This window comes from Hoplias malabaricus, chromosome 2, assembly GCF_029633855.1.
Source record: "Hoplias malabaricus isolate fHopMal1 chromosome 2, fHopMal1.hap1, whole genome shotgun sequence".
In the NCBI taxonomy this organism is placed as follows: Eukaryota; Metazoa; Chordata; class Actinopteri; order Characiformes; family Erythrinidae; genus Hoplias; species Hoplias malabaricus.
In genome coordinates, this window is record NC_089801.1 from 32,140,585 (window position 1) to 32,167,378 (window position 26,794).

At 37.1% G+C, this 26,794-nt stretch overlaps 4 protein-coding genes across 7 annotated transcripts; 1 reads left to right on the plus strand and 3 right to left on the minus strand.

The window, feature by feature from the left end:
- Window positions 1-217: 217 nt before the first annotated feature.
- On the minus strand, window positions 218-8,535 carry lrwd1 (leucine-rich repeats and WD repeat domain containing 1). Of its 3 annotated transcripts, none has more exons than XM_066660531.1 (16): window positions 8,478-8,535; window positions 7,832-7,924; window positions 7,353-7,587; window positions 7,138-7,257; window positions 6,608-6,754; window positions 5,874-5,969; window positions 5,277-5,732; window positions 4,800-4,917; window positions 4,360-4,466; window positions 3,998-4,205; window positions 3,672-3,744; window positions 3,079-3,219; window positions 2,642-2,745; window positions 2,275-2,430; window positions 1,678-1,787; window positions 218-1,072 (listed from the first exon to the last, which is right to left on the minus strand). In XM_066660531.1, the coding sequence occupies exons 2-16, from the start codon at window positions 7,909-7,911 to the stop codon at window positions 923-925; spliced, it is 2,301 nt and encodes a 766-aa protein (XP_066516628.1). In that variant the 5' UTR covers window positions 7,912-7,924; window positions 8,478-8,535; the 3' UTR covers window positions 218-922. The 3 variants fall into 3 exon arrangements, with proteins under 3 accessions (XP_066516628.1, XP_066516629.1, XP_066516630.1); XM_066660532.1 differs by having other exon boundaries at window positions 7,832-7,921; window positions 8,478-8,530; XM_066660533.1 differs by lacking the exon at window positions 8,478-8,535 and adding an exon at window positions 8,335-8,366.
- A 791-nt stretch (window positions 8,536-9,326) lies between these two features.
- alkbh4 (alkB homolog 4, lysine demthylase) lies at window positions 9,327-11,262 on the minus strand. 2 transcript variants are annotated; one of them, XM_066661688.1, is made up of 3 exons: window positions 11,102-11,239; window positions 10,200-10,363; window positions 9,327-10,070 (listed from the first exon to the last, which is right to left on the minus strand). In XM_066661688.1, the coding sequence occupies exons 2-3, from the start codon at window positions 10,245-10,247 to the stop codon at window positions 9,546-9,548; spliced, it is 573 nt and encodes a 190-aa protein (XP_066517785.1). In that variant the 5' UTR covers window positions 10,248-10,363; window positions 11,102-11,239; the 3' UTR covers window positions 9,327-9,545. The 2 variants fall into 2 exon arrangements, with proteins under 2 accessions (XP_066517785.1, XP_066517784.1); XM_066661687.1 differs by having other exon boundaries at window positions 9,328-10,070; window positions 10,200-10,391; window positions 11,102-11,262.
- Window positions 11,263-11,678: 416 nt separating this feature from the next.
- Window positions 11,679-13,663, minus strand: polr2j (RNA polymerase II subunit J). The gene is made up of 4 exons (XM_066661257.1): window positions 13,463-13,663; window positions 12,695-12,784; window positions 12,366-12,540; window positions 11,679-12,034 (listed from the first exon to the last, which is right to left on the minus strand). Exons 1-4 carry the CDS (start codon window positions 13,513-13,515, stop codon window positions 11,999-12,001), a joined length of 354 nt encoding a protein of 117 aa, XP_066517354.1. The 5' UTR covers window positions 13,516-13,663; the 3' UTR covers window positions 11,679-11,998.
- Window positions 13,664-13,902: 239 nt separating this feature from the next.
- On the plus strand, window positions 13,903-26,511 carry ncf1 (neutrophil cytosolic factor 1). Its single transcript, XM_066661087.1, has 12 exons — window positions 13,903-13,917; window positions 20,362-20,462; window positions 20,824-20,904; window positions 21,073-21,148; window positions 23,265-23,430; window positions 23,547-23,605; window positions 23,799-23,921; window positions 24,060-24,167; window positions 24,258-24,375; window positions 24,515-24,628; window positions 25,020-25,186; window positions 26,048-26,511. The coding sequence occupies exons 2-12, from the start codon at window positions 20,391-20,393 to the stop codon at window positions 26,164-26,166; spliced, it is 1,203 nt and encodes a 400-aa protein (XP_066517184.1). The 5' UTR covers window positions 13,903-13,917; window positions 20,362-20,390; the 3' UTR covers window positions 26,167-26,511.
- The last annotated feature ends 283 nt before the right edge of the window (window positions 26,512-26,794 follow it).

The window sequence follows — 26,794 nt, forward strand, 5'->3', positions numbered from 1 at the left end:
AACTTCCCTTTATAACTAGCCTGAAAAAGTCACAAGCATTTTTACAGGTGGCTCATTGCACTTTAAAGCAACAAGTCTTTCAGCCCTTAATGTATATCTCAATGTCCATGCTGCTTAGGGCATTAAGATTTAGGTTAAGTCCATTGTCTCTGGCAACCAAACAATAACGCAGGGGCTGGTACCAACAGATAATATAGTTTTATTTTTTCTTTTGTTAGACATCCATATCCTCTTCATTGGCTTACAGACAAATGAGCATATTGATCCATGGATCATGACCTGTTACAGCAGACTCCAGTTTCTATTTTGTTCATGGTAGATTATACTGTTCTATGTAACTATTTGAATTGTTATAAATCTGTTTCAATTATAATTATTCTAATACAACTTTTATAACTTAAAAAATACCAAGTCATACTTGATCATACAATGTGGCCAATAACTGTCGTTAAAATAATATAATGACAGTGTGACAATGTTGAGCTTTTTTACTGTTCAGAGAAAAACACATTTGTCTGTAAAGTGAGATATTCTTTAGAAGCAATACATGCTTTTTGCAATAATGAAAATGTAAAAAAAAAACCAAAAAAAAAAAACCACACAAGTATTAAAAATAAAATACAATAATGCCTTCCCCTCTAGTTAGAAAATGGCACATTACAAAACTGCTGATTCCAGATCAGCATTAACAAACAAAGCATTATAAAAAAAGAAAAATAACATGATATTCTGAACATTGAATCAAGCCATACTGGGAATTGGAAAAAATAAAAGCACTATATTCATTCTTTAAAATGTCGATTACTTAAAAGTTGTCCTCATAACTGCCAATGGAGCTTGAGTGCCTACTCCAGTTAATCTTTAAGATTAAAATGTTTCAGGTGAACTGCAGGAAGATTGCTCCATTGATTTGTTTTGTCCATCAGGCAGACACTCTCTTCCAAATCACCAACAAGTTCTTGTCGCTAAGGGCCACCAAGTAATGAAGTTCAGGATCCATGGCAACACTATTGATAGAAGGCCCCTCCACTGCTCCCACACCAGGTCGAACCAGAGATGGCCAGTCAAGCACCTTAAACAACAAATGCATCAATGTGTTAATGGGAAAGTGTCTGTTATACAGGGAAAGAAAACCATACTCGTCCTCATGATCTGAAAACACATCAGATAGTGCCATCTACTGACTAGTATTCAGACCTGCTGAAGCTTCAAGCATAAACTCTAAAGTTAAATATTCCTCTCTAATGAACATATCTCAATGTGGTCTCCATGTGGTGTTTATGCTAGAAGATGTATTATCAGCAAAATAAGCAGTCAGCACCATGGTGAAGGATTTTATTATTTCGCAAAAAACTAAGGAGACAATCCCAAATACTTGCATTGTTTTCCATACTAGCTGAAGCTGCAGGCAAGTGGTTGTGGGGTAAGTGTAGATGGAGACCGTGACTAATTGTAAATTTACTGATCTACTTGAACTGAATGAAAAGAAATATGTAAAGTTATGTTAACCACTTATTTAAGCAATACAGGATTTATGCTTGGAGGGGGCTTTAATGTTATTGTTTAACAAATGAAACTATGAATTAAAGTTTACAAAATGTACCACAAAATAGTCAATAAGACAAAGGTAGAGTTAAGACTAGAGTTTAGGCAACAGTTTTGTATTCTTGCTCAAACCTCAGTAGCAGAAACTGGTTTCCCACTCTTGAGGTTGGACCTCTCAAGATCTGTGATGTGGTATGTCCATAGTCTTCCCTTATCATCTCCACACACCACGTAGCCAAACCCTGAGGAGTGGTAAAAATCACATTAAGGACTAAATTAATGAATGATTGAAGATGTCAAAACAAAACTTCAGCAGTTTTACGTTTACATTGGTCGTACTGTAGTTTACCATACTGTACTCACCTTACTCTAACATAAGATATAAGTTGTTTATATAGAAACATGATCATCTACTATGGTGATGTTATTACCAATAATTGTGCATATTGTTTTTTGATGAATTACAAAAAATTATAACTAGACATTATTTGTTTTCTGTATCAGCTTTTCAAGTCCCATTTTGCAAATTGCATTATAGAGAAAATATGGCTTGAGTATTGCTAAATTCTTAACGTCTCACAACCAGATCTAACTCGTCTCTAAGAAAAAATGACTTTGGACTTCTTTCTTGAATATGAACCAGTCATATTTAAACATATAGACACAGCATCAATTTAATTAAGATAAAAAGAATGGTCGGGTGTAAAGACTAGACTTGACCCTGGTTACCTGGGCAGGTGTTTAGAGACAAGTATGGTATGTCTGTGGTGGACCACAGCAGCTCGGTTAGGATTACAGCAGAGACCTCCTTCTTATTCTTCCGTGAAGTACAAGTATCTCTCCAGCTCCAAAGATAAATAGATCCCTGCATTTGGCTCTTAGAGGCTGAGAAAAAAACAACACAGTAAAAGAATGACCCCAGTCAATTCCAGTCAAATTAAAATAGCCATAGTCATTGTTGTACCAACCCTGCTGAATTTACAGACTGTATTACAAACCCTAAGCATCAAGTGCTTAATGTCCCTGAGGTTCACCAAGTGTTAGTCATTAAAAAATTACTGGTACCTCCTCAAGCAGTGAAACAAAGTTTACTCACCTACTATATCATCTGTAAGAAAGCTGAGTCCATCAATAGTGCGATAATCACAATTCTTTTCCTTTTTCTTGTACACAGGAAATACAATCTCCATCTCCGCTGACCTAAATGCATATACCAGTAAAGGTCAGATTATTTAATACATTATATTAATGATATTTATTAGTTAACTGTCCCCTCAATCAACCTTTTTAAATGTAATAAATAAAAAATAAAAAAATAAATAATTTTTTTTTTTTTACAAATTTCCATTATTTAATTACGCTGAATATATATATAAAAAAAAGTGGAATTCTCCTTTAAAGACAATACAGAGACTGGGCAGATATTTCAATTCAAGTCATTCTACAACCTGTGTTCTCAATTCTATCACCTCATTCTCTTTCAGTTCAAGACAGGCTTGGTGGTCATCATTTCATCATTAGCTAAAAGCGCACCTTTTCTGTGTGTTTTTGCTGAGCTGGATATCAAAGCTAAATAGGCCGTTGTCACAGGCTGAGAGGAGGTGTGTTTTCGGGGACAAGGGCGGCAGGCAAATTTGCAGCGGAGTGGAGTTCGTGTCCAGAACTAGCAGCTGTCTATTAAAACAGGAAGCACATGGTATTATACTAAACGTTTGGCCCTTAAGGGTGTAAATATATGACAACACAAGTATTTCACTGAGACTGTTACAGAAATTATTCAATGAATATTCAATGTACAATTAATTAATACTAACTAATTTGGCATTAGTCAGTATTATTCTGGCAAAATCCACTAAATATTCATATGTGAATGGAGGAGCAATTTTAAAAATATTGGAATATAAACAATATATTTTACTTTAGGATTATACATTTAAATATACAATGTTCACAATGTATTCCCGCCTTGCGCCCGATGATTCCAGGTAGGCTCTGGACCCCCCGCGACCCTAAATTGGATAAGCGGTTACAGATAATGGATGGATGGAATGTTCACCTATTTTCATTTTTTATGAACATAAAATCCGTTTAAAAAAGTCAGAGAGAAAACTGTATATGCCACAAACCTTGTTTTAAAATTGTAGTCACGGTCCAGCCCTCCAATGTCCCACATGATAATCTTGTTGTCATATGTCCCAGCTAAAAATGTACAAAAATATCCCAATTATAAAATAAGACACAAGTTTAGATTGGCATGGATTGGGATTTTAAGCTAAACTCTGCTCAGTAAAATCATAAGCTTTTTTGTTGTGTTCGTTTCCTGTGAAACCACTTAGGAATGTTGCTATTTAAAATACATTAAAAGGGGAATCTATCAAAAAGTATCAGTAAAAATCAGATTAGAAGGAATATCAATATGTGATATAGACAGTAAACTTTTCTCTGCACTCACTAAAGAGGAAGCTGTTTTGGCATGGGCTGAAGCGGAGGATGGAGATGGGTTTGCGACTGACACGGAACTCTCCGAATGCCAGATTTACTCTGGGATGGAGGAGCTTCACCATTCCTCTCTTCCCACCCACTGCCAGGATTCTGCAGGGGCGAGCATTGCCCCCTTCCCTTGACATCAACAAAGTGGTCCAGGCCAATGTAAAGAACTCCTATGAGAAGAAAGAAACTTATAAATGGATCATTTCAGGGCAAATTTGAGAAAAAGCCACTTAACATCTTTAGAACAAAATTTTGATGATTATGTGGAGAATCTTGCCACTTGGTGGTAACTGTACTATTGGATTATTAAAACAAGTAACATACCTCACCAGGGACCTTGTATTTCTTCAGCACATTACCAGACTCACAGTCTATCACGCATACAGTCTCCCCTCCACAAGTGGCTATTGTCCTTACGCTGCCACTGGCATCTTAAACAAAGGAGAAATATCACTAACACATACTACTAAAAATATGAACATATGAGAGATCTGTAAACAATTTAAATTAGCATTTTATTGCAACCAGTCATAATTTTGTCATAATCTCTGAAAATATAATTAATACGTGTTTGTTAGAAGATATTTTAAACATTATAAAAATCTTAAATGTATGTAAGATACTTTTTTCTCATCTTTTTCTTTCTGAGACTTTCATCCCGCTGACACCTAGGAAAACCCTACAAAATGTTCAGAACTAAGAAAAGCTCCCAAAACACTGGATTACAAAAGCAGGGAATTTATTGGGATGGGTTAAACACTCACCACAGTTATCCTGTACAGGCTCGAAGGCACAGGCCCATAGCTGAGTGCTGAAGTCCTCAGAACTGTTTTGTTTACTGTGGCACTGCAGGACATGAAGAGGCTGCAGACTGGCTGGCTTCTAACACAGAATGAGAGAAAGAGAACTTTAACAATCAGCCAGTGACACTGATGAGCCATTGGCCACAATACATGAAATACAGAGATGTGACAGACAAACATATGCAGGAGAGAGGGATTAGGATGACTAGGTGTTGTACTAACTTTTAGGATTTAATTTTTTTTTTAATTCAGTATAGACTCAATAACATGACAATACAAATAAAACTGCTCTGATTATGTGGTTTTTTTTATTTGTATTCGGCTCCAAAGAAAATCAATATTTTCTCTTTTCTAACTATATTGATTTTTGTCTTTAAATCATACAGCAAAAAACAAAAATATATACTGTATAATATTTTTATACATGTTTTTTCATACCTGAGGAACTTCATATTTGGTTGTTTTTCTTGGTGTTCTACTTTCTGTCTTGTTGGGAGTAGTGGGTTTTTTGCTCTGTGGAGCTTTAAGTCTTTTCTCTGATCTACTGGGGGTCTCAGGGGCCTTTCTGGGACTTGCAGTGAGATTTGCAGTTTTCTGTGGCGTGCTCTGCAGACGGCTCAATATTCTGTGACCAGACTCAGGAGTAGTTCCACCATTCCTTACAGTCTTTTTTGGGCTGGATAAGAACGGGAGTGATTTCTGAGGAGTGCTCTGTATTCTGGAGGATTTTCTTGGACTTGTCTCCACAGAAACAGCGCTAGACAATCTACTTGATTTCCGTGGACTGGCCTCAGTAGCTGCTGCATTATTTCCTGCACTTCTCTTCCGAGATATTTCTGTAGTACCATTTTCAGTACACTCACCCTGCTTTCTCTTGGGAGGAGAGGGAATGGTCTAAAAAAAGACACATTTCCTAATTAATATTTGATCCAAGTAAAACAAAACAGCAAAATCAACAAAAAACTTCAAATATTTTGTTTAACAAAACTGTGTAGGTTTTCATACAGTTGTGGTATGTTTATCTAACTGTCTTACTTCATTGTCTTTAACAGGAGTCTCTGGAGTATCGTCAGCCTCTGCAGTTCCTGGGTCAGTCAGTGATTTAAGGTACTCTTGTGCAATCATTTCAACCTGAACCCCGTTAGGAAAAAGAAAAAAAAAACAGTTAAATGAAGTTGATACTTTAAGTACTAATTTAAGTACACTATGTATGTAAACTTTGTGCAAAAAGCTTTTATTCCAGCTAATAATTATACATGCTACATTTATTTTACATATAAGCTTTGTGAAGGACTGGCGCCCCCTCCAGGTGTGTTCCTTGCGCCCAGTGATTCTGGAGGGGCTACAGACCCGTGACCCTGAATGAATGTATATATGCTTTTCCAACTAATCTGTGCAGTTAGGCTCTGTTCTGACAGTGTAGCACACACAAGAACCACAAGAATTCACCTGTGATAACTTTTACAATTAATTATCCATTTATTATACCTGCTGTTTATGGGTTTTCATTTCAAGCAGAGCATTTTTCAACTCGATTCACGTGTCTGAATCTGTGGCAGAACGTGTGCAGACAATGGAATCCGCATCTAGTCATAATATAAGGGCATTTAGAGTAGAATGGCTTCTGAACACATCTCACTCTAATCACACCTTCATTTTCTCTGTATTCTCTTTGTTTTGTGAATCTATTCACCAATGCTAAAAAAATGTTAGTGGTTGCTGATTCTGAAAAAGTATTTATATTCAATCAAAAACACATAGACATGTACCCTCCATTTGGTGTAATCATTTAAAGAGCTGGGGCCATATTTGACTTGAAGACAGGCTGCATTAATAAATTTCTTCTTAACAACATCCAGGCTTTGTGCAGTTAATGGATCAGGCAAACTAAAGTCTTTTTCCCACACTCCAATCACCTGTAAGAGACATACAACCAGATAGATGCTGTTATTCCATACAAACATCCAATTCATTTATTTCTGCATCTAACTGTTTAAAGCGTATATTAAAATTTCAACTTGTTGTTAGAAAACTCTTAACTTGCTACCTTATAGTAATATTCTACATGTTTGAATACATATCTGCCAGTCAGAATAAATACATTTTACTAAGTTTTATATTTAAAATTCTTCAAACCTATCCTAAATAATTTTATACCACTTTTTCTGCATCAAATATACATTAAATTTCAGCACTGAGTCCAGTATAAATTCACAAAGGAAAACTCAGCTTGCACAGAATCTGTATTTTAATATCAATTCAGCCTTTCTACATTGCACAAATTTGTGTAGGTTCCTACCCTCTTCTTTAGGATCTCACTGCTGACGTGGCGGATGTGATAGGCAGTGGAACTGATGTCCTTCCCATTGTACATTCTCAGATTGGGCAAGAGGAATGTCAATTTGTGCTCGTCATTAACCTACCAAAACACAAAGCAATTCTGAGATGACATCAATATACAAAATGACAGATACAAAATGTTATACCCATGTTAGGTCATAGGAAATCTCTTACAGTGAGGTACAGGTTGTCCTCCAGTCTAAGCTCCTCCAAACTGCTAAGAGTCTCAAGAGAGGTCACATCTTCCAAGTCGTTGTTGGAGAGGTCAAGAATCTTCAGACAAGGCAGAGAAAGTTTTTTGGGAAGCTTTTGGAGCATGTTGCCTGAGAGGTCTAATTGCTCCAGCCTAGAGAGCTTAGAAAGCAGGGACACGGAGAGGTCCGAACTCTTAAGACCTAGACGAGAGAGACTGGAGAGAGAAGTGAAAAATCTTATCTTAATGTTCATGGGGATGTTTTGTTCCATTACAGAATAAGAAATTATGACAGTGAGGTGGAAAATACCAGGTGTCTGCACCCTACAATGCCCAGTTCCCTCACAGAAAGCAACCATATGACATAGTTATACATGTTAAAAAAAGAATAATGCAATATATAAGGATATTGATGATATATCCAGTTATAAAGGGAATAATTTTGTAAGGCAGCACTTACTTAAGACTCTTAATCTGATCCAGTTTGTTTGCTTTTGGGGAGCCTTTCTCCAGCAGTATTCTCTCTGTAATCTTTTCCATGGCGGCACAACTACTGAAACGGATATACAAAATGATGGACTTTAATAGGACTGGGGTATACTCCGAGGTTTCAGGTTAAAGCAAAAGCTTTTAGATGTTAATGTATCCCATCTTTTTGTATTAAAAGAGACCGGACATGACTTAAGTGGCCATTTAACACCCACCCACTGAACTATAGTCGAACACTGCTGTTCACACCCCTGAAACAGCCTTAGGGCTTGCGTTACTTTTTCAGGTTTATCTCCAGTTGTGCACCATTATTGTGAACATCAATAAGGACACATTTTATTTAATGCAAGTTACAAGAAAGAAAGGAGAGCAATGTTGTATTTTTATTACACTGAAGAACATCGTAAGAATAGTCTCTTTCATCGTCGTAAAAAAGCATATGTCCATGCTCTAGGACTACAAACAGAAAGTTACATTTAAGGTAGAACTTAAGGTGGAAATTCGAATATGAAGCAAGTTCGGAGTAGGGTTAAATGACCTTATGAGCTACATGGTGATATAACTACACTCTCTAAGCTAAATATAAAAGAAATCTTTACACAGTACTCTGTACTTACTCTGATTCTGAACGCCGTCTGTTTTCCCGGGAAAAGTTCACTGACCTCTGACATCATAACTCTGCAGATCCACCCACAGTGGAGTCTTTAATCCGCCATCTTGAGTGTGGCACATTAGGTGGTTTACGTTGAAACACCCGAACAGCGATAACGTTTTGACCACTTGTTTCTACACTTCCGTGTGCTAATCGGAATGTTGTATATACTAGGTGGTACTACTTCAAGTACGACTATATATAACAACTAAATGCTTTTGAGTAATAAAATCTGATCATAAAATTAGACTTTTATCTACATACATACATAACGAGACAATCCAAATGAAGAGGTGAAGGGTCGCGATATACGTCACACCTCAGCATCTAGAATCCAGAGATTACCAGTGGTAAACATAACGTCCGTATGCGGTTGCTATGCAATTTACAAGTGGGAAAATTGGTATTCTCTCACCTCCTGCGACTATGTAATAGCACTTTGTAATTCTTAGTGGACAGTGTTTAAACTCCTACAGCACTGCTGTGTCTGAACCAATTGAACCAACTCAATACACTCTAAGAAATCACAACACCACTGCAGCACTGAAAATAATATACCATAAAATATAAACCTGCTCTGTGGTCATTGAAGAACAGTTTTAAAGTTGGCAAATTTACAATCTGTCATTGCAGAAACACAATGTGGTCCTGTATGATTAGTGGAGTTGAAAGAATGGTCACTAAGTATTGACACAAGGTGGACATAATGTTATGACTGATCAGTGTGTGTTTATGGTGAAAAATAAATCTCAATTCCTGGTTGACAATGAAAACAAAATCGATGACATTTTCAGACATTTCAGATTTTTATTGACATTATAAAATTATTGCTATAGGATTTTAAAAACAAATAAAAAAATATCAACCAATAAATATTCCTGTGGATTTTTTTACTTTAAACATGTCCAACAACAAAAAGCCAGTCAGTGTGTTTGATGAAAGTTTTCTTGCAATTTGAGAGATGTTTTTCACAGTTTTACACACACACACACACACACACACACACACACACACACACACATACATATATTTGTTAGTTACTTATGGGAACTCCATTAAATCTCAATGCTATATCCAACAATTCCAGGCCCAGTTTCTCTTGCTCTCCTCCCTCCAGAAATTCAGCAGACAATTCTCTGAAGGTGCTGCACACTCTCCTGCTCTGAATATCTTTTCGGTGAATAGCATGTTTCCATCGATACCGAGCTTCACCATAAAGCACAATCAAACATCTCCTTGGTAAATTTATAGCTACACTAATTTCCCCTTGGTTCATGTCACCCCAGCCTTCGTCTAAACTCATCGTGACAACAGTGTCAGAGAGAAGATTTATGGTGACTAAATGTTCTCCCCAAAGCCAGTTGTCATCAAAGTGAGGGTCAATAGCTGAGCCTCTTTTAGGGTCGTAGTCCAAGTTGCATTGCTCCACTGGGCGAAATCCAGCTAACATAGGTTCTTTGGTCATTCGATCCACCAGTTTGTGGCTGACAGCAGGAAGGCCACTGAAGCCCCCGATTCGAACACGCCGTTTCTTGAAGTTCACCTTTGGGCCAAAATCCTAAATTAAATAAATTGGAATCATTAGGAACCCAAACACACATTTCAATTAAATATTTTGAAACACGAATATAAGACAAATGGAATAAAAAAAAAAATAATAATAATAATAAAAAAAAAAAAAACATACCTGTTTTCGCCTACCAGACTGGGACTCTCTCCAGATGTTTTGATCCATTTTTGTCACCAACTCCCTCTCCTCATCTTCTGAGATAAAGTTTTCCCATAGAAAGACACCAGGAAAGGGAAAAGGCTGTTGAACTCCAGCCTTGACTGGTACTGCTAGCTTTGACTCTGGATCATATGTAAAATCATAATGTAGCTAGAAAGAGACAAGTACCAATCAACTCAAAAAGCTCAACAGATAAAACTTAACAGAAGTTTAAAACAGCTCCAGAACAGAAAGCGTTTATAGAAAATCATCTCCAATCCTCACACCCGAGACACCACCTGTTCCAGGACCTCCACTCAGGCCAGCGCTTTAAAACTGCTTTAGCCAGGATCAGGACCACCATCACACTTCTGAACAATTGACATTACTGTTTCACAAAACACTATATCTCTTCTTTCTTCTGCACGTTAAAATTCTTGGTGTATAATACAAACTACACACTCCATCCTCTAATACTTAAACTGTACAACTAGTGCGTCTTCAAGACCTTCTCTCACCTACCCTTGTCACTTTGCCACTACAGTACATAACCGTTGCACCCAGCACTTTAATATTAAACATGCACAACGTAAACTTTACAGGTATTACTGTTTGAGTGTGTGAGATTGTATTTTTGGTACTATTTCTGTTTTCAGTACTTCTGTGAAACACTGACAATCTATGTTCTTTGAGCTACTGTAACCTTAATTCGTTGTATTGGCATACATGGCCAATGAAGCTTGATACTGATTCTTCATTGTATTTGCCTAGGTAGTGCACAGACGGTTATTAGCATACAGCCATAGTGCTCAGTATTGCGTCCATTTAAAAGCAAGTGTAGTTGTTAATATGTGACTTCACCTGGGCTCTGCTAAACCTACCGTGTGTGTCGTCTTCTGTAAATGGTTCCCGTCGTTTTTCTCACATATCAGACACGATCTGATCCCTTTACAGCCGCAGTTTACACTCTGCTGTTTTTCAGCCATCCGAGAAACTTTGTGCACCACTTTAATTTGTCCCTCTAGAAACAGCGACGTACAATGCGGGGTAAAAATAAAACAGTTCCATGGTTCCTAGGTAGTTCACTATTTATATCTTTAAGACGCCCTCCTTTTTAGTACCCAGTTAACGCGTCAGTTTGTTGTTTAAACCCTAGAAGAGGTATCATAAATGAAACAAACGATCGATGCCATGGCTGAACTCTCACAAACGGTTTTACATGTTTAATAAATGACCACAGGGTGACTTTAAAATAATGACTCCACCACATAAAGTATGCATAATATGTCTAGCAAAGGGCTATTCAGGATTAAGCCACATGTACCGTTTCACACAGCACTATATGGACTCCAAATCCAAAATTTTAGAACTCACACTATGAAAGGATGGTGCCTTTTGCGATTCAGCCCCTGATCTACAGGTTAGAATAAAACAGTCCAGGCATGTCATAGAAAAATGTTTATTAATTAAATCAAAATCAAGTCACAAAGGAACACAGGATCCTGCAGTTATTTTGTAGGGCATTCAGGGAAATACCTGCAGAAATGTCACTGTACCAAATAATTCTAAATTATATGCTAAAGCAATATTCAACAATATAAGTGATTCACAGGAACTTTTTCAGTAGATTCAGGCTTCACTTGGGTCGAGATGGAGAAACTGAATGCTGAATGTTGAAGGGGCTATGTAACTCAGTGATTCAGTCCAAACTGGATAAACTTAATTACAGTTAATTCTGAGATTGATGTAATCAGTGAACATCCACAAATTGATAGTCTTTATTCAATGCCTTCCTGTCTGTCTTTGATGGCAACCTACAAATCAGAGAATAGATTAAGTAACGAGATGCACAAGTGGTAAGTCAAAAGAAAAAGCTTGATATCCACAAGTAAAAATCATGATGTGACAACAAGGAGTCCAAATTGCTTGAGCATTGATTTATGACCAAACCTTTAATGATAATATTGTCCTAATTTGTTAGAAATGTCATAAATGAAGAGAATATGGAACCCTGGAGCTGCAAATCAACAGTAGTAGTAGTAGTAGTAGTAGAAATTGTGTATAAAAGACAATTTGTCAAATTTTACTGTATATTTTTTTTCTGCATTTTTGGTATACATAATAATTAACCAATATTTAACTTACTTTGAACCTCTCCTCCAACAGAGACAGCTCACTGATGAGGTCAGTAATGGCATTTGTGAAGGCTTCCTGAGGACTATAGTCTGGTGTTGTCTGCACACGAATTACAATCTTGTGTTCCAGCGGATGGGGCACCTTGTATCCCGCAAACAGCACCTGAGGGTCCTTCAGTAGCTGTCTGACAGAGAGGAAGGATATAAATTGAGTTATTATTACTAAGTATGTCTAAAGTTATACAAATATTTTATCACAAATATTATATATATATATATATATATATATATATCACACCAAGAGTATGGGAATACAGTGAGACAGATATGTATACTTACGATCTGATTATGTTCCCCAATGTATGGTCTTCTTTGTTCAATGTAAATAAACAGGCATTTGGCACCTTTGTATCTTTGGTTATTGTAATCCTGCAACCATAATAACATACCTAAGCATATGATATGTGACATCACAAAACAACACATTCAAGATGTTCTGTTCTGCAGGTTCCATTGATGAGTTGTGTGGAGGAGGACTGAATTGTGAATTTTATAACTCTTAACATTGTTTACATGCTACAGTCATATCCTACATTATATAGAAGGCCAAGAAATTCAGACTTCCCATGATATGGGCTCTTGAAACTACTGCATTAATGAATTAACTGAATTATGGCCAAGAATTTCTTCGAATGATACGCATTCAGGCATTTAACTGAACACCACAGAATCATTAAAACAATGCCCTAATAATACTCTGAGTGTAAAAGCAGTAAATCTTGCTAAAAAGCAGCTTACAGTAATCGGAAATGGGAATAATACAGAAATCATAGTAACGGTACACTTAGACAAAATTAAGTCTGTATCAAAAGCTGTAATTTAGTTGAAGTTATTTTAGAACACTAGATGCTGATAATGATAGACGATGATAGCGATAAGGTTGTTGTTATTTTGTCTTGGCTAATAACTGCTTCATGAGACGGCTCCGGCTGAATTAGCCACCGAGCTAATTGTCCGACTCATGTATGAAATCACAATCCCACTACATTAAGGCTATGTACTAAACCAGGTGCCCATGTTATGTAATACTTAACCTGACCAACGTACTTTTTCTCCCCCTCGAAAAGTAAAAACGACTCGAAGGCCGGCGGTGCGTTCATCTTCTCTCTGTTTTAGTGCTAACGGCTAAAAACCTATGCTTAACATACGGTCTTTACGGAGAACACGCAGTTAGCGTACCAGCATACAGCGGGCGAATACTATAACTATATTTACCAGTAGAGTGCGCTACTGAGCTTAAGGCCAAACCACGTAGTCATTTCTCCAAGTACTCCTCACTACAGAAACAGGAATCCCCTGGGTAGGGTCGGATCACGTCCGTCTCCACCCACATCCAAATCATTCTTCATGAGAGGTTAGGGATAGGGTAAGGGCTAGGATATACTGGGAGGAGGCCGTTTTAGTCTAATCCAACGAAAACACAAAGAGAGAGGAGCTGGATCACATCCTCCTATGGTTTTCTGGTTCTTCAACGCCAGCCATTTCTCTTCTGCAAAAAGCTGGTGACACATTAAACATCTTCTTTCCACTATTTTAAAAATAATTTCAATACATTGTTAGGCTGTTCTCATACCTATGGTCATTGGCATACTTTAATTTATTGGAAAGGATGTCACAAGCAGGGCTCCACAGTTGCGCAAAAAAAGAGCCTGTTCATTCATCACCCATCCATCCATCCATCCATCCATCCATCATTTCATCTTGAGATTCACTTGTTTGTGGGGGGATTTTGTACCAAAACCAGAATTTTTACCAGATTATTTTCAACCTGGTTTATTTACATAAAAACAAGCTCTATTATTTCTAAAATTTAAGACTGAATAAGTGAAAATAGATTGCAGTTCGAAGGTCAGTCTGTTAAAACAGTTACCAATAAGAAATGTATATACCTTATACATAGATATTATATTTAGTTGTTGTTATTTTTACAATAGTTTTGAGACACTTGCTTTTGTTTTTCAAGTTGGATTTTCCATCTTCATATATTGTTTTTTCCTGTTTTTTACTTTTTAGATTAATTAGAGTCTAAAGAGATTCTAATTAGATTTTTCTTTCTTTACATATGTGGATTATGATGATTGGCTAAATGCGTTAAAAAGTGTCAAGATAATTGTTGACAAATCAAAAGCCTCAAGACTGATCTGCCCAAATTTGGTATAGGTTTGTATCATTGCTTTTGACACTCAGTTCTTGTTAAGTAGGTGTTTATTTTCATAGTTGAGGTGTCCAACAACAGATTCAACATTTGTACAACTTGGAAAACCCTAAAAGAGCATGTGCCACTGAATGAAAACAAAAATTTCACAACTGACAATATAAAAGCAGAACTGAAAAAAGGATGCTAAAAATACAACATATCATAACTTCAGAGACCATGCAGAAAAATATATAACTCTATAGCTCAACTATATTTTGCCAATATATTAAAATTACTGTTTTACCATAATCACATTTTTTATTGTTCTTTCATAATTTCACATTGATTTGGCGTCTGAAATGTGTTGGTGATTTTAATGCAGAAGTAGTTAAAACAATAATATCTAAGAATCTTAAATATCTGGGTTTTTTTTTTTGGGATGATTCCAAACTTTTTTCACAGATACTGAGGCAATAAATATGAATAGTGCAATAAAATGAAAAAATGTCATATTCATAACTTTGTTCTACATAGAGTATGCTGATGAATTGTTCTTAAACTTAGAAAATGAGCAAAAATGTTGTGACACTCCAGTCTTTCAATGCTGAACTTAATTCATTAATTCGTTAGCTAAAACAACTTTTCCAATTCAGGGTTGTGGTGGGTCCGGAGCCTACCCGGAATCATTGGGCGCAAGACGGGATCACACCCTGGAGGGTGCGACAATCCTTCCCAGGGCAACATATACACTCACACATTCACTCACACACTCATACCTACGGACACTTTTGAGTCGTCAGTCCACCTACCAACGTGTGTTTTTGGACTGTGGGAGGAAACCGGAGCACCCGGAGGAAACCCACGCGGACACGGGTAGAACTTACCAAACTCCTCACAGACTGTTAACTGGAGCGGGACTTGAACCCCCAACCTCCCTGCTGCGCCACCGTGCTGCCCTGAACTTCATTCTATTTTTAATGCCCTGAATTCTATTTTTAAATATAAACATTTGTTATAAACATATATATATATATCCATGTGGGTGAGAGATGACCAGTCCTTCACAATCCACAGCCACATGTTTTTCACAAGACACTGGATTAGATCTGGGTTCCGATAAAGTGTTAAAAAAATGCTTGGATGACTGTATTCCAGCTTTCTTCATGTTCAGACATTGACTCATATTTTAGTAAATGACAACTTCAGGCATCGAAGAAAGGACATTTCCGTGACCACAGGATTAAATATAACTATTTATGTAGTGCAGTTAGGTCATTGGCTGAGCACCAGACTTTGTACCCTGTTGCTTACAAACGGTTTGTCATCAATGTAATAACTATGTTGAAAGGAAGTTGGCATTAAGTGCAAGAGGAACAGAGGCCCAAAGTTCAAAGGTCAAAACACATATAATGAATACACCAAATAATTTAAAGTGCTGTATTTATGTAATTAAGCTGATTTTTAAAAAAAAATCATTTTTTTATATTCTTCTTCATCCTTTATACACAGCAAATTCACCAGTGTTAAATCAACACTAATAGTGTATTTGCTGTATTCCAGACCACAAAAAGAGACAAATGCACAAAATGTCTGCTTTTATTTTTATGCAGCTGACATTAGATTATTATTACATACTGAGATGAATAATCGAAAGGTGATTTTAACTGGTGAAACAGACAAAGGAGCTGTCTGCAACAGATAACAGATGAGCAGCTGCAAATGAACAACACTTCAGGATAAAAGTCAGCTAAAGTGGTATATATCACCCCCATCACTGGGCTGTGGAGCAGTGGAATTGTGTTTTTAGGTATGATGAAGGTCCATCCAATACCTCTGGAATATGGAGTTGGAATTACGTTTGTGAAACAACATCAGTAACTGTCCTCAAATCTGAACTGAATAGGTGAATGAAATTATATTCTCGGAGCAAATGGTGTATATACAAGAAGCTGTAAACAGACCTTTGGCTTTATAATGTGCACAAAAAAGCACTTTTTGACATACATTTTCAAACAAAAATATTTGAACACAAATTGAGACCATTCGACCATTGAGACCAGAGTTCATTCATTCATTCATTATCTGTAACCCTTATCCAGTTCAGGGTCGCGGGGGTCCAGAGCCTACATGGAATCATTGGGCGCAAAGCGGGAATACACCCTGGAGGGGGCGCCAGTCCTTCACAGGGCAACACAGACACACACCCACATTCACTCACATTCACTCACACACTCACACCTACGAACACTTTTTGAGTCGCCAATCCATTTACCAACGTGTTTTTGGACTGTGGGAGGAAACCGGAACACCCGGAGGAAACCCACGCGGACAAGAGGAGAACACACCAACTCCTCACAGGAGACCACAGTTTAAAGTTGTAATTATGCAATATAAGAAGACACAATGGTGTACTGCAACCAGGGTCATATGAGGAAGTCTGACTTTTTGGCGTTGGAATTTCTTGTAGTCAGGCCTGTAGTCAGGTTGTGCACTGAGCAAAAGTCCCAGTGAAATTTTTTTTCACAATGTTTGTGAAAATGTTGACATTTCCTTCCTGCACTGTAATACATGTCTGTATTTTACGGTGGAAAACTGTAAAACCGTGACAGTAAATGACTGTAAACTCTAAAAAGGTTGAAAACAGTTTCTGTAACAGTGAAATACCGTAAATATTTTTATTAGCCAAAATACAAATTTTTACATCTCTTTACTGTAAAAAATACATTATTTCATTGTTAAATGCACAAACCATTGAGGGGTGGTACAAGTGTCCAAGTACTGGGAGGAGCTGAGACCCATTAGGGAGCTCCCAGCATGCCTTGCTTCTCTATATTTTCTGTGATTTTTAGAGTTTCTTTGTTTTGTTTTTTTGTTGTTTGTCTTTGAGACTTTTTGATTTTCAGTTCAACTGGGGTGATTATTTTGTGTATCTGTGTGTGTTTGTGTTTCTGTGCATGTTATGACGAGATGTGTGTTGGTCAGGAAAGTTCACCATCAGCCTGTGTCCTGAGTGCTGGAGTGTGGCACCAGATACCACACATTTCTTTGGTCCTTTCAGCAATATCTCCTTTTAAGAGGTAAATATAGGATGTGGTTTGGTTACATCTAAATATGGATATATCTCATTCTCCATTCTCTCATTTGTCAGACAATTTACTTGTTAATTTTATGGCCAAACAATGTTTCTTTGTTATTTTTATGTACATTTTTAATGTAGATTTTTTACAGGTATATCTGTTTTTTTTTAACAGAAAAGTACTGTAAACAAAATATATATTTTTAAAGTATATTTTATGGTGAAATTCTGGCAACCACAGCTGCCAGTTTTTTGCTGTAAATTTTACGAATATTTATTTACAGTGTGTGGTTAAAACGATTCGTTTGCTTATGCACCTAAAGAGGTATCTTTTTTCAGTAGGTTTCCATCTACAATCATAGTAGATAACACCTAACTAAAGCCCTACATTATGAAAGCCATTTTAAGGTAGCTGTGTGAGTAATCTCCATCTAGTCTGATGGTCTTAATGATTTGTACACTATATTAAAATCGGCACAATTTTCCCCACTTCATGTCATTTATGAAACCCTGTGGTGCATGCTTTGTGTTTACATGACCATTTTCTAAACTCTTTTTCCCTTTGAAATGAGCAGGCTGTTTTCTGTACAGAGCCCTTGTTTGTCTGGCATACTATATGCTGATGAACTCTTCATATAATTCAACAAGCATTCCAGTAGAAAGAAGAAATTCCACTTATAACTTCTGTATGATTTGGCAAAGCTAAACTGAAATGGGTTGTATAAGAATCATTCCTTACATGCTGTTTTTGTTTATTAATTTTTTAAAATCTTGAATTCAGGGACTATACATATTAACAAATCTTCTAAATATGAGCTCATAAATCTCTGAAGCTGAAAAACAGCTTGTCAGTACGTAACTGGAGATAAGGAGACGTGACAACCAGCACATCTCTGTCACTTTCTATTTTGACTGTAACCCACATAGTGATGAAATAGCAGATGAAGAAACTAAAGCATGTTGCGTATTTATTTCTTCCCTATTGTTGGTAAAAAAAAAAAAACGGTACTGCATGCTGGCACAATATGCTTTGCTGTGTGAATTGTCACATCATCATGTCCATATGAATAATGTCTGTCTGCACTATCAACAAATGAGCTATTTCACTGCATTTGTAATGTCATTTACCAGTAGTGTGCTATATATAATATATAGGGCTATTTATAGGGCTCAAACCAAAAATATATATCTTTTCCTGACATTTTTAAAATAAAATTATTTTTAAAATTGTTTTCAATGTTACCATTTAAAAAAAACTAAAACCTGATGTTCACTCCTCCATCTATGAATCAAAACTTGTAACAGAAAAAGTCACAAAATGAGTCACAAAAACAAGCATTTATATTTATACATATATTTAGCCTACAGCACTTTAGTTCCACGCACTCTCCTGTAAATTATAAGGTTTTAGCCCCGGAACTGTTTTTTAGAGGAGGCACAATTTAGGGCAGTTAATCAGAACAGAGGTCAAATACATATATTAAAAGCACATTAATAAACTCTGTTTAATCTTAAGAAATATTAAAATCATATTTATAATCAAGTGTTTTATTTTCCTTTTAAAAGTTGTTTAGGGTGGGCGGTGCGGTGGCGCAGCAGGTAGTGTCGCAGTCACACAGCTCCAGGGACCTGGAGGTTGTGGGTTCGATTCCTGCTTCGGGTGACTGTCTGTGAGGAGTTTGGTGTGTTCTCCCTGTGTCCGCGTGGGTTTCCTCCGGGTGCAGTTTGGTGTGTTGTCCACGTGGGTTTCCTCCGGGTGCTCCAGTTTCCTCCCACAGTCCAAAACACACGTTGGTAGGTGGACTGGTGACTCAAAGTGTCCGTAGGGCAGGGGTGTCAAACCAAATCCACGGAGGGCTGTGTGGGTGCAGGTTTTCTTTCCAACCACGCAGAAGCCACACCTCATTCCACCTGTTTTTAATCATTGGATATAATCAATAGATCTTGACTTTCAGTAGTGTAGGGCTTTTGCGTGGTTGAAAAGAACACCTGCACCCACACGGCCCTCCGTGGATTTGGTTTGACACCCCTGCCTTAGGGTGTGAGGGTGTGAGTGAATGTGTCAATGTGTGTCGCCCTGTGAAGTACTGGCGCCCCCTCAAGGTTGTATACCTGCCTTGTGCCCAATGATTCCAGGTAAGCTCTGGACCCACCATGACCCTGAACTGGATAAGCGGTTACAGATAATGAATGAATGAAGTTGTTTAGGGTCTGGACCCACCATGAACCTGATCAGGATGAAGTATGAAACTATTTTTTGTATGTGTACTACAATATGCTAAATAAAATTAGCCTGATTTCATGGAATTTATTAGGAGTTCACCCTGCAGGTACCCCTCCACCATTATCGTACTTTAAAAATAAGGCTAGAATCAAATGTCTCATGTATCAAGCAATGTGCATGTTCCAGGTAATAAGGTTGTGAGGGAGATTTTGGAGACATTAAGTTCTTCATTAACATCTGGTTCTCATGACCACTTTAAACATTTCAGGCTTGGGTTTAACTAGAGTTAAACAGATCAAACCACTTACTTAAGCACAAAATTAAATAATTAGTGCTATTCCCCTTTTATTCCATTCCATCTCAAATTTCCTGTGATGACTGAATATGTGGTTTTGGTTTAGAGAAAAACGAGGGACCTTGATGGGAGCTCCTCCTACTATCACATGTCAAACTTCCTGCATGAATGCGAAAGCTTTAAAACGTGCAACAGGCTGTTTTGTGTATTTTAGTCACAGTGAAGCTTGCAGTGTTGACCAGGATGGCAAACATCTACGTGAGACATGTGGAGATCTTGGGCTTTGAGAAAAGGTTCTACCCAAGCCAGCATTATGTAAGTAAAATTTATTGTTTACATGCCTGTTCTGCTTATAAAAGTATTAATTAATATTTATTATTTACTGAAAAAATTCTGAAATTTATCCTTATCAACTAATACTGAATATCTACAAAAACTAATGTTTTAAAAACATTTCCCATGGTCCATTTGCCTTGAAATCCTAATAAATTCCATGAAATCAGGCTAATTTTATTTAGCATATTGTGGTACACATACAAAAATTAAACTCAGGGATATGCACAGAACATAGTGGAAAATCTACAAATGACTATTTTCAATATTCAGGAAAATAATACAAGCTTGTTAAATTTACTGTGTATATATATTTGGAACTAAAACGTTTTACTATTGGAAGGTGTACATGTTTTTGGTGAAATGGAGCGACCAGTCTGAGAAGTTAATTTACAGAAGATATCCAGAAATCCACACCTTTCATGTAAGTCCTCTATATGTTTTGTAATAACACAGTGCAAAATTGTGTTATCAAAGTATTATTTCAAAACACAACTACATTACAAACTATAATACTATTTATGAATCAGTTTTAATAGTTATATAAAATATTTAAGCTAGAAAATTTCATTGTTACAATTTGTGGTTGTAGAAATCGCTAAAGGAGATTTTTCCAATTGAAGCAGGAGACATTGATGCTAAAGACAGAATCATTCCTTCTTTACCAGGTGAGAACTATTTCTAGACCAAGTACATCTGATATAGCAGAAGCGAATCCACATAATAGTTTATTTGTGCACAAAAGAGAAGTAAAAGTCTTTCGTCTTGTTTCCTACCTCATCTTAGGAAACACCTGCTCTAAGTCAAGTGTTAACATTTACACAGAATGCAAACTCCCATGAGGATAAGAATAGTGCATCACAATTAATTCTGTCAATAATGTCTTATAGTTACAGACAACTGTGGACAAATGTCAAATGATCTTTGCATCATTCAAGCACTGCAATTAATACCAGCACAAAATAGCATTGTTTACTTAAGATATTTGAATACAATATTTTTTTTATGTTAATTTGCAATATCTTAACATATTAAACACCCAGTAGATTTAATCTGAAGACAACAATAAAACACCTTCTTGACCTTATTTGTGGCTCTCCTATATTTGGAATTATACTGAAGCCCTTCTATTGTATCCCCTCATTGTGTGGTCAGCATTCATAAGCACTCAGACCTTTCAGATGTTAAAACCACTCTTAGGCACTGATAAAATAATTCTTTATACAATGGAAGTTACCCAAAACAAAACCACCCAAAATAGGTAAAAATATGAAAATATGTGCCCAAAGTCGTAATTTCAAAAATTTCTGCTATTGGCCCACAATACTTTAAAGTGACTGGAATTTTGATGCATGAGCAAAAGCTGTGGCAATGGGCCATTTGTGGATTTTACTTTCAAAATTTCTTTAATTAACTTACAGTTCTCTAAAAGCAGTTTCTATAGTGAAGTTTAGACCGTTAGAATGTACATGCAACATGCATTTGCTCTGAATATGGAAGTTGTGGACTTTCCTCCTGCTTAGATGCCTGGGTGTGTTTGTTCACACAGTGATGCAACCTGTAAGACAAAAAGGGAAGTTCAAACTCAACCACATAGCAAAAACATTACCCCCCCCCCCACCTCCCAAAAAAAAAAACCCAAAAAAACCCAAACAAAACAAAACAAAACAAAAAAATAAAACAAAAAAAGTGTCACTAAGAGACTCATTATTCATATCAAATGGCCCTGGTTCTCTATAGTACTTCCCAGTATAATCATTTGTATAGTTAAGTGTGTTCACATTTAAGTGCACCTTATTGACCTTATGTGAATTTGTGTGTTAATGAAGATTTCTTCCTTTTCATAGATAAATGTTATATGGAGGATATTTAGTCTGTGTAAATAAGTAATTTTAGTCCTCATGTACTGAGTTATTTAGCTAGCTTATTTACTTACACTTCATACACTTAATTAGTTGTTCATTAGCTTGTTTAATTGGTAAGTGCACTCTCAGAATAAAAAGATACGATAGAGGTACATTATTGGCGGCTAAAGAAAGTTAATTAATTCATTATCTGTAACTGGTTATCCAGTTCAGGGTCACGGTGGGTCCAGAGCCTACCTGGAATCATTGGGCACAAGGCAGGAATACACCCTGGAGGGAGCACCAGTCCTTCACAGGGCAACACACATTGACACATTCACTCACACCCTACAGACACATTTGAGTCGCCAATCCACCTACCAACGTGTGTTTTTGGACTGTGGGAGAAAACCGGAGCACCCGGAGGAAACCCACTCGGACACGGGGAGAACACACCAACTCCTCACAAATAGTCACCCGGAGCGGGAATCAAACCCACAACCTCCAGGTCCCTGGAGCTGTGTGACTGTGACACTACCTGCTGCGCCACCGTGCTGCCCAAAGTCTGTTTTTGTTCCCTAAAGTTACATTACAGTCTCTTCTCCAGAAGGAGAGGTGAATATTTGTAACCCTTCATTACAGAACTGTAAAAAATAAAAGAACACAAATCCTGGAGATGAAACGGGGCATATGAAATCAGTACTATTTTAAACTCTACAATTATAACAGAATAAGATACAATTATGTTCCCTAACTAAAGGTACTGAATGTGTACTCTTAAGGGTAGCACCACAGTGACATCAAAAGCTACCACCACTGTGACAGTTTTTCTAACAATGTTAGCCTGCTTCTAAGCCAGTGAGGTTCCATGATTAGTTATTTACTAACCATGAGGTCCCTGAGGTGGTTCACTTCTAAAATTACAATCTTACTTCCATAGCCCCAAAATGGCTGGATACCCATAAGTCAACAGAGACCAGGCAGGGAACTTTGGCCGAATACTGTCGCGCTCTGCTCAGCCTGCCACCAAAGATATCCCGCTGTCAGCTAGTGAGAAGCTTCTTTCAAGTTCGACCAGAAGATGAAACTCCACCAGCTCCACATCCGTAAGTCAATTCTAGTTTGTGCACATTTTTGCATGTTAAAAAGCACTTGGTTTTATGGCTGAATTAATAAAGTATTTATTTAACTGCGCTCCATTTTTTTATTTCATTGTCTGTAGATTAAATCGAAATGAAACCTACATAGTGTCCAGGGATAGAGCAAGGACTGTCACTTCTGGTAAGAAATCAGTCATCACAATATTATATTTTGATCTATTAATACATATTAGTCAGCAGCTATAAGCAAGGGAAAAGAATACAGAAATGTGTTTAACATCAGAATGAGAAAATCAAGGAAAATGTCATGCTGATAAAGCATTATTTGGAGTGCATCTTATTTGCATAGCTAAGATTTTTCTTCCTCTGATTAGAAATCACTGGTCCTATTATGCTGGACAGCTACAGGGTTATTGCAGACTACACTAAGAGCTCAAAATATGAGCTCAACCTGAAAGCTGGAGACATGGTGGATATTGTGGAGAAGAGTCCTAATGGTGAGACAAAAATGTAGTTCAACATTTTTCTCATTAACAGTTTTTGAAAAGGTCTGTTTTGTGTATTGTTCAGAATAAATACAGTATAAAGCTGCCAGTGTTTATATGACAAATGTTTTATATTCTTCTCTACTTTAGGCTGGTGGTTCTGCCAATTAGAGACACAGAGAGGATGGGCTCCTGCTTCTTATTTTGAACCACTGGATGGGCCAGATGAGAGAGAAGAACCTGAGCCCAACTATGCAGGTGAGTGGCTTAGATTTGCCTGGGACATTACAATACATAGGCAAATTGGTGCAATTTTTAATGTTGCTGACTAAAATTTATATCTAATAGGGGAGCTGTACAAAACCACTAAAGCCTACAAACAAGTGGAGGACGATGAACTAAGTCTGGAGGTTGGGGAAACCATTGAGGTCATACATAAGCTTTTGGATGGCTGGTGGGTGGTCAGGTATAAGATTCACTTTTTCAACTTTGGTTTCAAATCATGGCTTGTGATAATTTGGAGAGGATTGTACTGACACATTTTACAATTATCTCAAAAACCCCTTGAGTGTGTGGATCATGAAAAATATCTCTGTATTGCACAGGAAAGGTGACGAGACCGGTTACTACCCATCAATGTTCCTTTGCAGAACAGGAGAAAGGAAGGAGGTGGAGGCTGAAAAGAACATAGTGAGAAGAGAGACCCCACCACCCAGGAGGTAGGTTTGCTTACTGCCTACTATAATCTATATTTAATAATAATGCTTTAAAGGGCCCATATTATATCAATAGCATGTTTTGCAATAATCATATGTGAAGTCACAACCATTAAACTTTGAATGTGAAATTATTTCACACATTCCCTTAAATAACAAGAAGTGTTAAAAGTGATTAAACATTTATGCTGCTCCTGGCTGTTAGCAAAAAAATATATACATTAACTTTCTGACATCCCTGTGGATTTCAGTCTGAAGAGTTTTCATTCACCATTTCAGCTTTTTTTTCACATTTAAAAAAGAAAACAGTGTGTGGCTATATTTTCTGGAAATATTGAGATTCTAAATGTACATATTTGTGTTCTTCTTCTAATTTTTCTTTTTGAAATTGTAGATCAACTATACGTAATGCGCAGAGTATTCATACCAAAGGCCGCCAAAGACTCAGCCAGGACACCTACCGCCGACAGAGCCGCCGATTCCTACAGCAGAGAGGAAGGCTCCCGTCTCAACCAAGGAAGAACTCCAGAGCTGCTCTTGTGGAAAAGAATGGCGACACAGGTAGGTTTCTATGTGGATTACAATGTGCCATGCAAATGTTTCTTGATGGCAGAACCTAACAGAACCCATGTGTAGTACTGCATTTTATCATAAGTGGGGTGAGCAGACGTCCTCTTTTACCCGGACATGTCCTCTTTTTTAGGCTTAAAAAAATGTCCGGGCAGAATTTCACAAAAGCCTGGGATTTTGTTTTTCTTACATAGAACTTCCGAGAAGCGTTTCATTCACAAACTAGTCCCGCCCTCCCCTACTCCGATTGGTTCGCTTGAGTGAGAAGGGGGCGTGGTGAAATAGTCTAAAATCTTCTGATTGGACGATCTGACTGTAGAGCTACCGTTATTGGTCGATCACCTTCTCTGCAAACATTTAATTGTCTTTTTCACCATCTCAGATCTGGTCACCCTAATCATAATACCTGTTTTACTTGCTCATAGTACAGTTTACAGACATAATAATTTACACAATGTCCCCCTACACTACAAAACAACCAAGATATATCGTAAATATATCCATTTATATTAATTTACATACATTTATATTATACAATTTATATAAATATTATATTTGCACTGGCGCTACGAAGCTAATTACACGCACCAGTTAGAAATTTAGCAAATTCCATGTTTAAATTCTAACACTTACGTTTTCCTTATGTGGCAAAATTCAAGCTTCACGACGGCTACTACCAGCACCATGCTAACGAGGCAGCAAACTTTAGGTTTCCAATATTTGTTTGCTACATCTCTTGCCTCAAGTACTAAACACTGAGGCGACCACCAAACATTTTGTAAATGTGTTAGACATTCCTTCAATCTGAAATCACAATAAAATTGACTGTTTTTCTATGTTGTGTGTTGCAAGGAAACTCTACGGATGAGTCAAAGAAAACCCCGGTGATTCCCCCTCGGCCCAGTCCTGAGCTTATTATGGAGCGCTGCACGGAGAACACCCGCAAAAGGATTAGCATTCACGCAAACTGAGGAGATTCAGCGCCAGCACTCCTCAAACAAGCAGAATAAACAAAGCCTCAATTAACAAAAGACTCCATTTCTTCTTTGGTGAAGCAGATCCACGACTGTTTTATGGCTCATTATTTAGTTAGTTTTCTCGGTACCTTACTTAAGTGTTCATAGAGTTCTTCAAGTTTACGCCCTGCCCTGCATCTGTTTGGAGCCTTTGGGGCTTGAATTATGTAATATCCTCTTTTATCTATTTACTGCTAATAAAGTTTAGGCACTCTTAAAGGATTTGACATGGTTGTATTAAGCTATGTTTTGATAAGCTACTATTGTTTGTATGTATATTTAAAGTTGTTAATTCTAATAAAAAACGAATCAAAATCTGCGCCCCCCCCCCCGCCCATTATTTAAGAAAGTATACACACTTCTCAGTGTTAATGTTATCTAATGTAAAATGCATTTTATTCTAATACATACAAGTATAATACAAGTTTAAGAAACCGAATTAAAAGACAATCAAATTGAACCATTTTCTTTCCACTGGAGAGCTGAAGGACAACTCTGACCCCTGGAGTCCAGTCTGGGAGCTACATCAGGTCCTGCTAAACCAAAACCTTAAATAGCGCCCCCTTCTCATCTTTTCTGTCTT

Bases quoted from the DNA above. Each gene is read 5' to 3' on its own strand.
- lrwd1 (XM_066660531.1), bottom strand. From the start codon at position 7,911: ATGGAAAAGATTACAGAGAGAATACTGCTGGAGAAAGGCTCCCCAAAA. The intron at 7,258-7,352 runs GTAAGAGATTTC...GTGTTTTGGTAG, and splicing joins AGGACAACCTGTACCTCACT to GTTAATGACGAGCACAAATT. The intron at 2,431-2,641 runs GTGAGTAAACTT...TTTTTTTCTCAG, and splicing joins TCTTACAGATGATATAGTAG to CCTCTAAGAGCCAAATGCAG.
- alkbh4 (XM_066661687.1), bottom strand. From the start codon at position 11,206: ATGGCTGAAAAACAGCAGAGTGTAAACTGCGGCTGTAAAGGGATCAGA. The intron at 10,392-11,101 runs GTAGGTTTAGCA...GTCTCTTTCTAG, and splicing joins TACAGAAGACGACACACACG to CTACATTATGATTTTACATA. The intron at 10,071-10,199 runs GTATGTTTTTTT...TATTTAATTTAG, and splicing joins AGTCTGGTAGGCGAAAACAG to GATTTTGGCCCAAAGGTGAA.
- polr2j (XM_066661257.1), bottom strand. From the start codon at position 13,515: ATGAACGCACCGCCGGCCTTCGAGTCGTTTTTACTTTTCGAGGGGGAG. The intron at 12,785-13,462 runs GTACGTTGGTCA...TTATGGTTGCAG, and splicing joins CTTTTCGAGGGGGAGAAAAA to GATTACAATAACCAAAGATA. The intron at 12,541-12,694 runs GTAAGTATACAT...CCTCTCTGTCAG, and splicing joins TTGGGGAACATAATCAGATC to ACAGCTACTGAAGGACCCTC.
- ncf1 (XM_066661087.1), top strand. From the start codon at position 20,391: ATGGCAAACATCTACGTGAGACATGTGGAGATCTTGGGCTTTGAGAAA. The intron at 21,149-23,264 runs GTGAGAACTATT...TTACTTCCATAG, and splicing joins AATCATTCCTTCTTTACCAG to CCCCAAAATGGCTGGATACC. The intron at 24,629-25,019 runs GTAGGTTTGCTT...TTGAAATTGTAG, and splicing joins GAGACCCCACCACCCAGGAG to ATCAACTATACGTAATGCGC.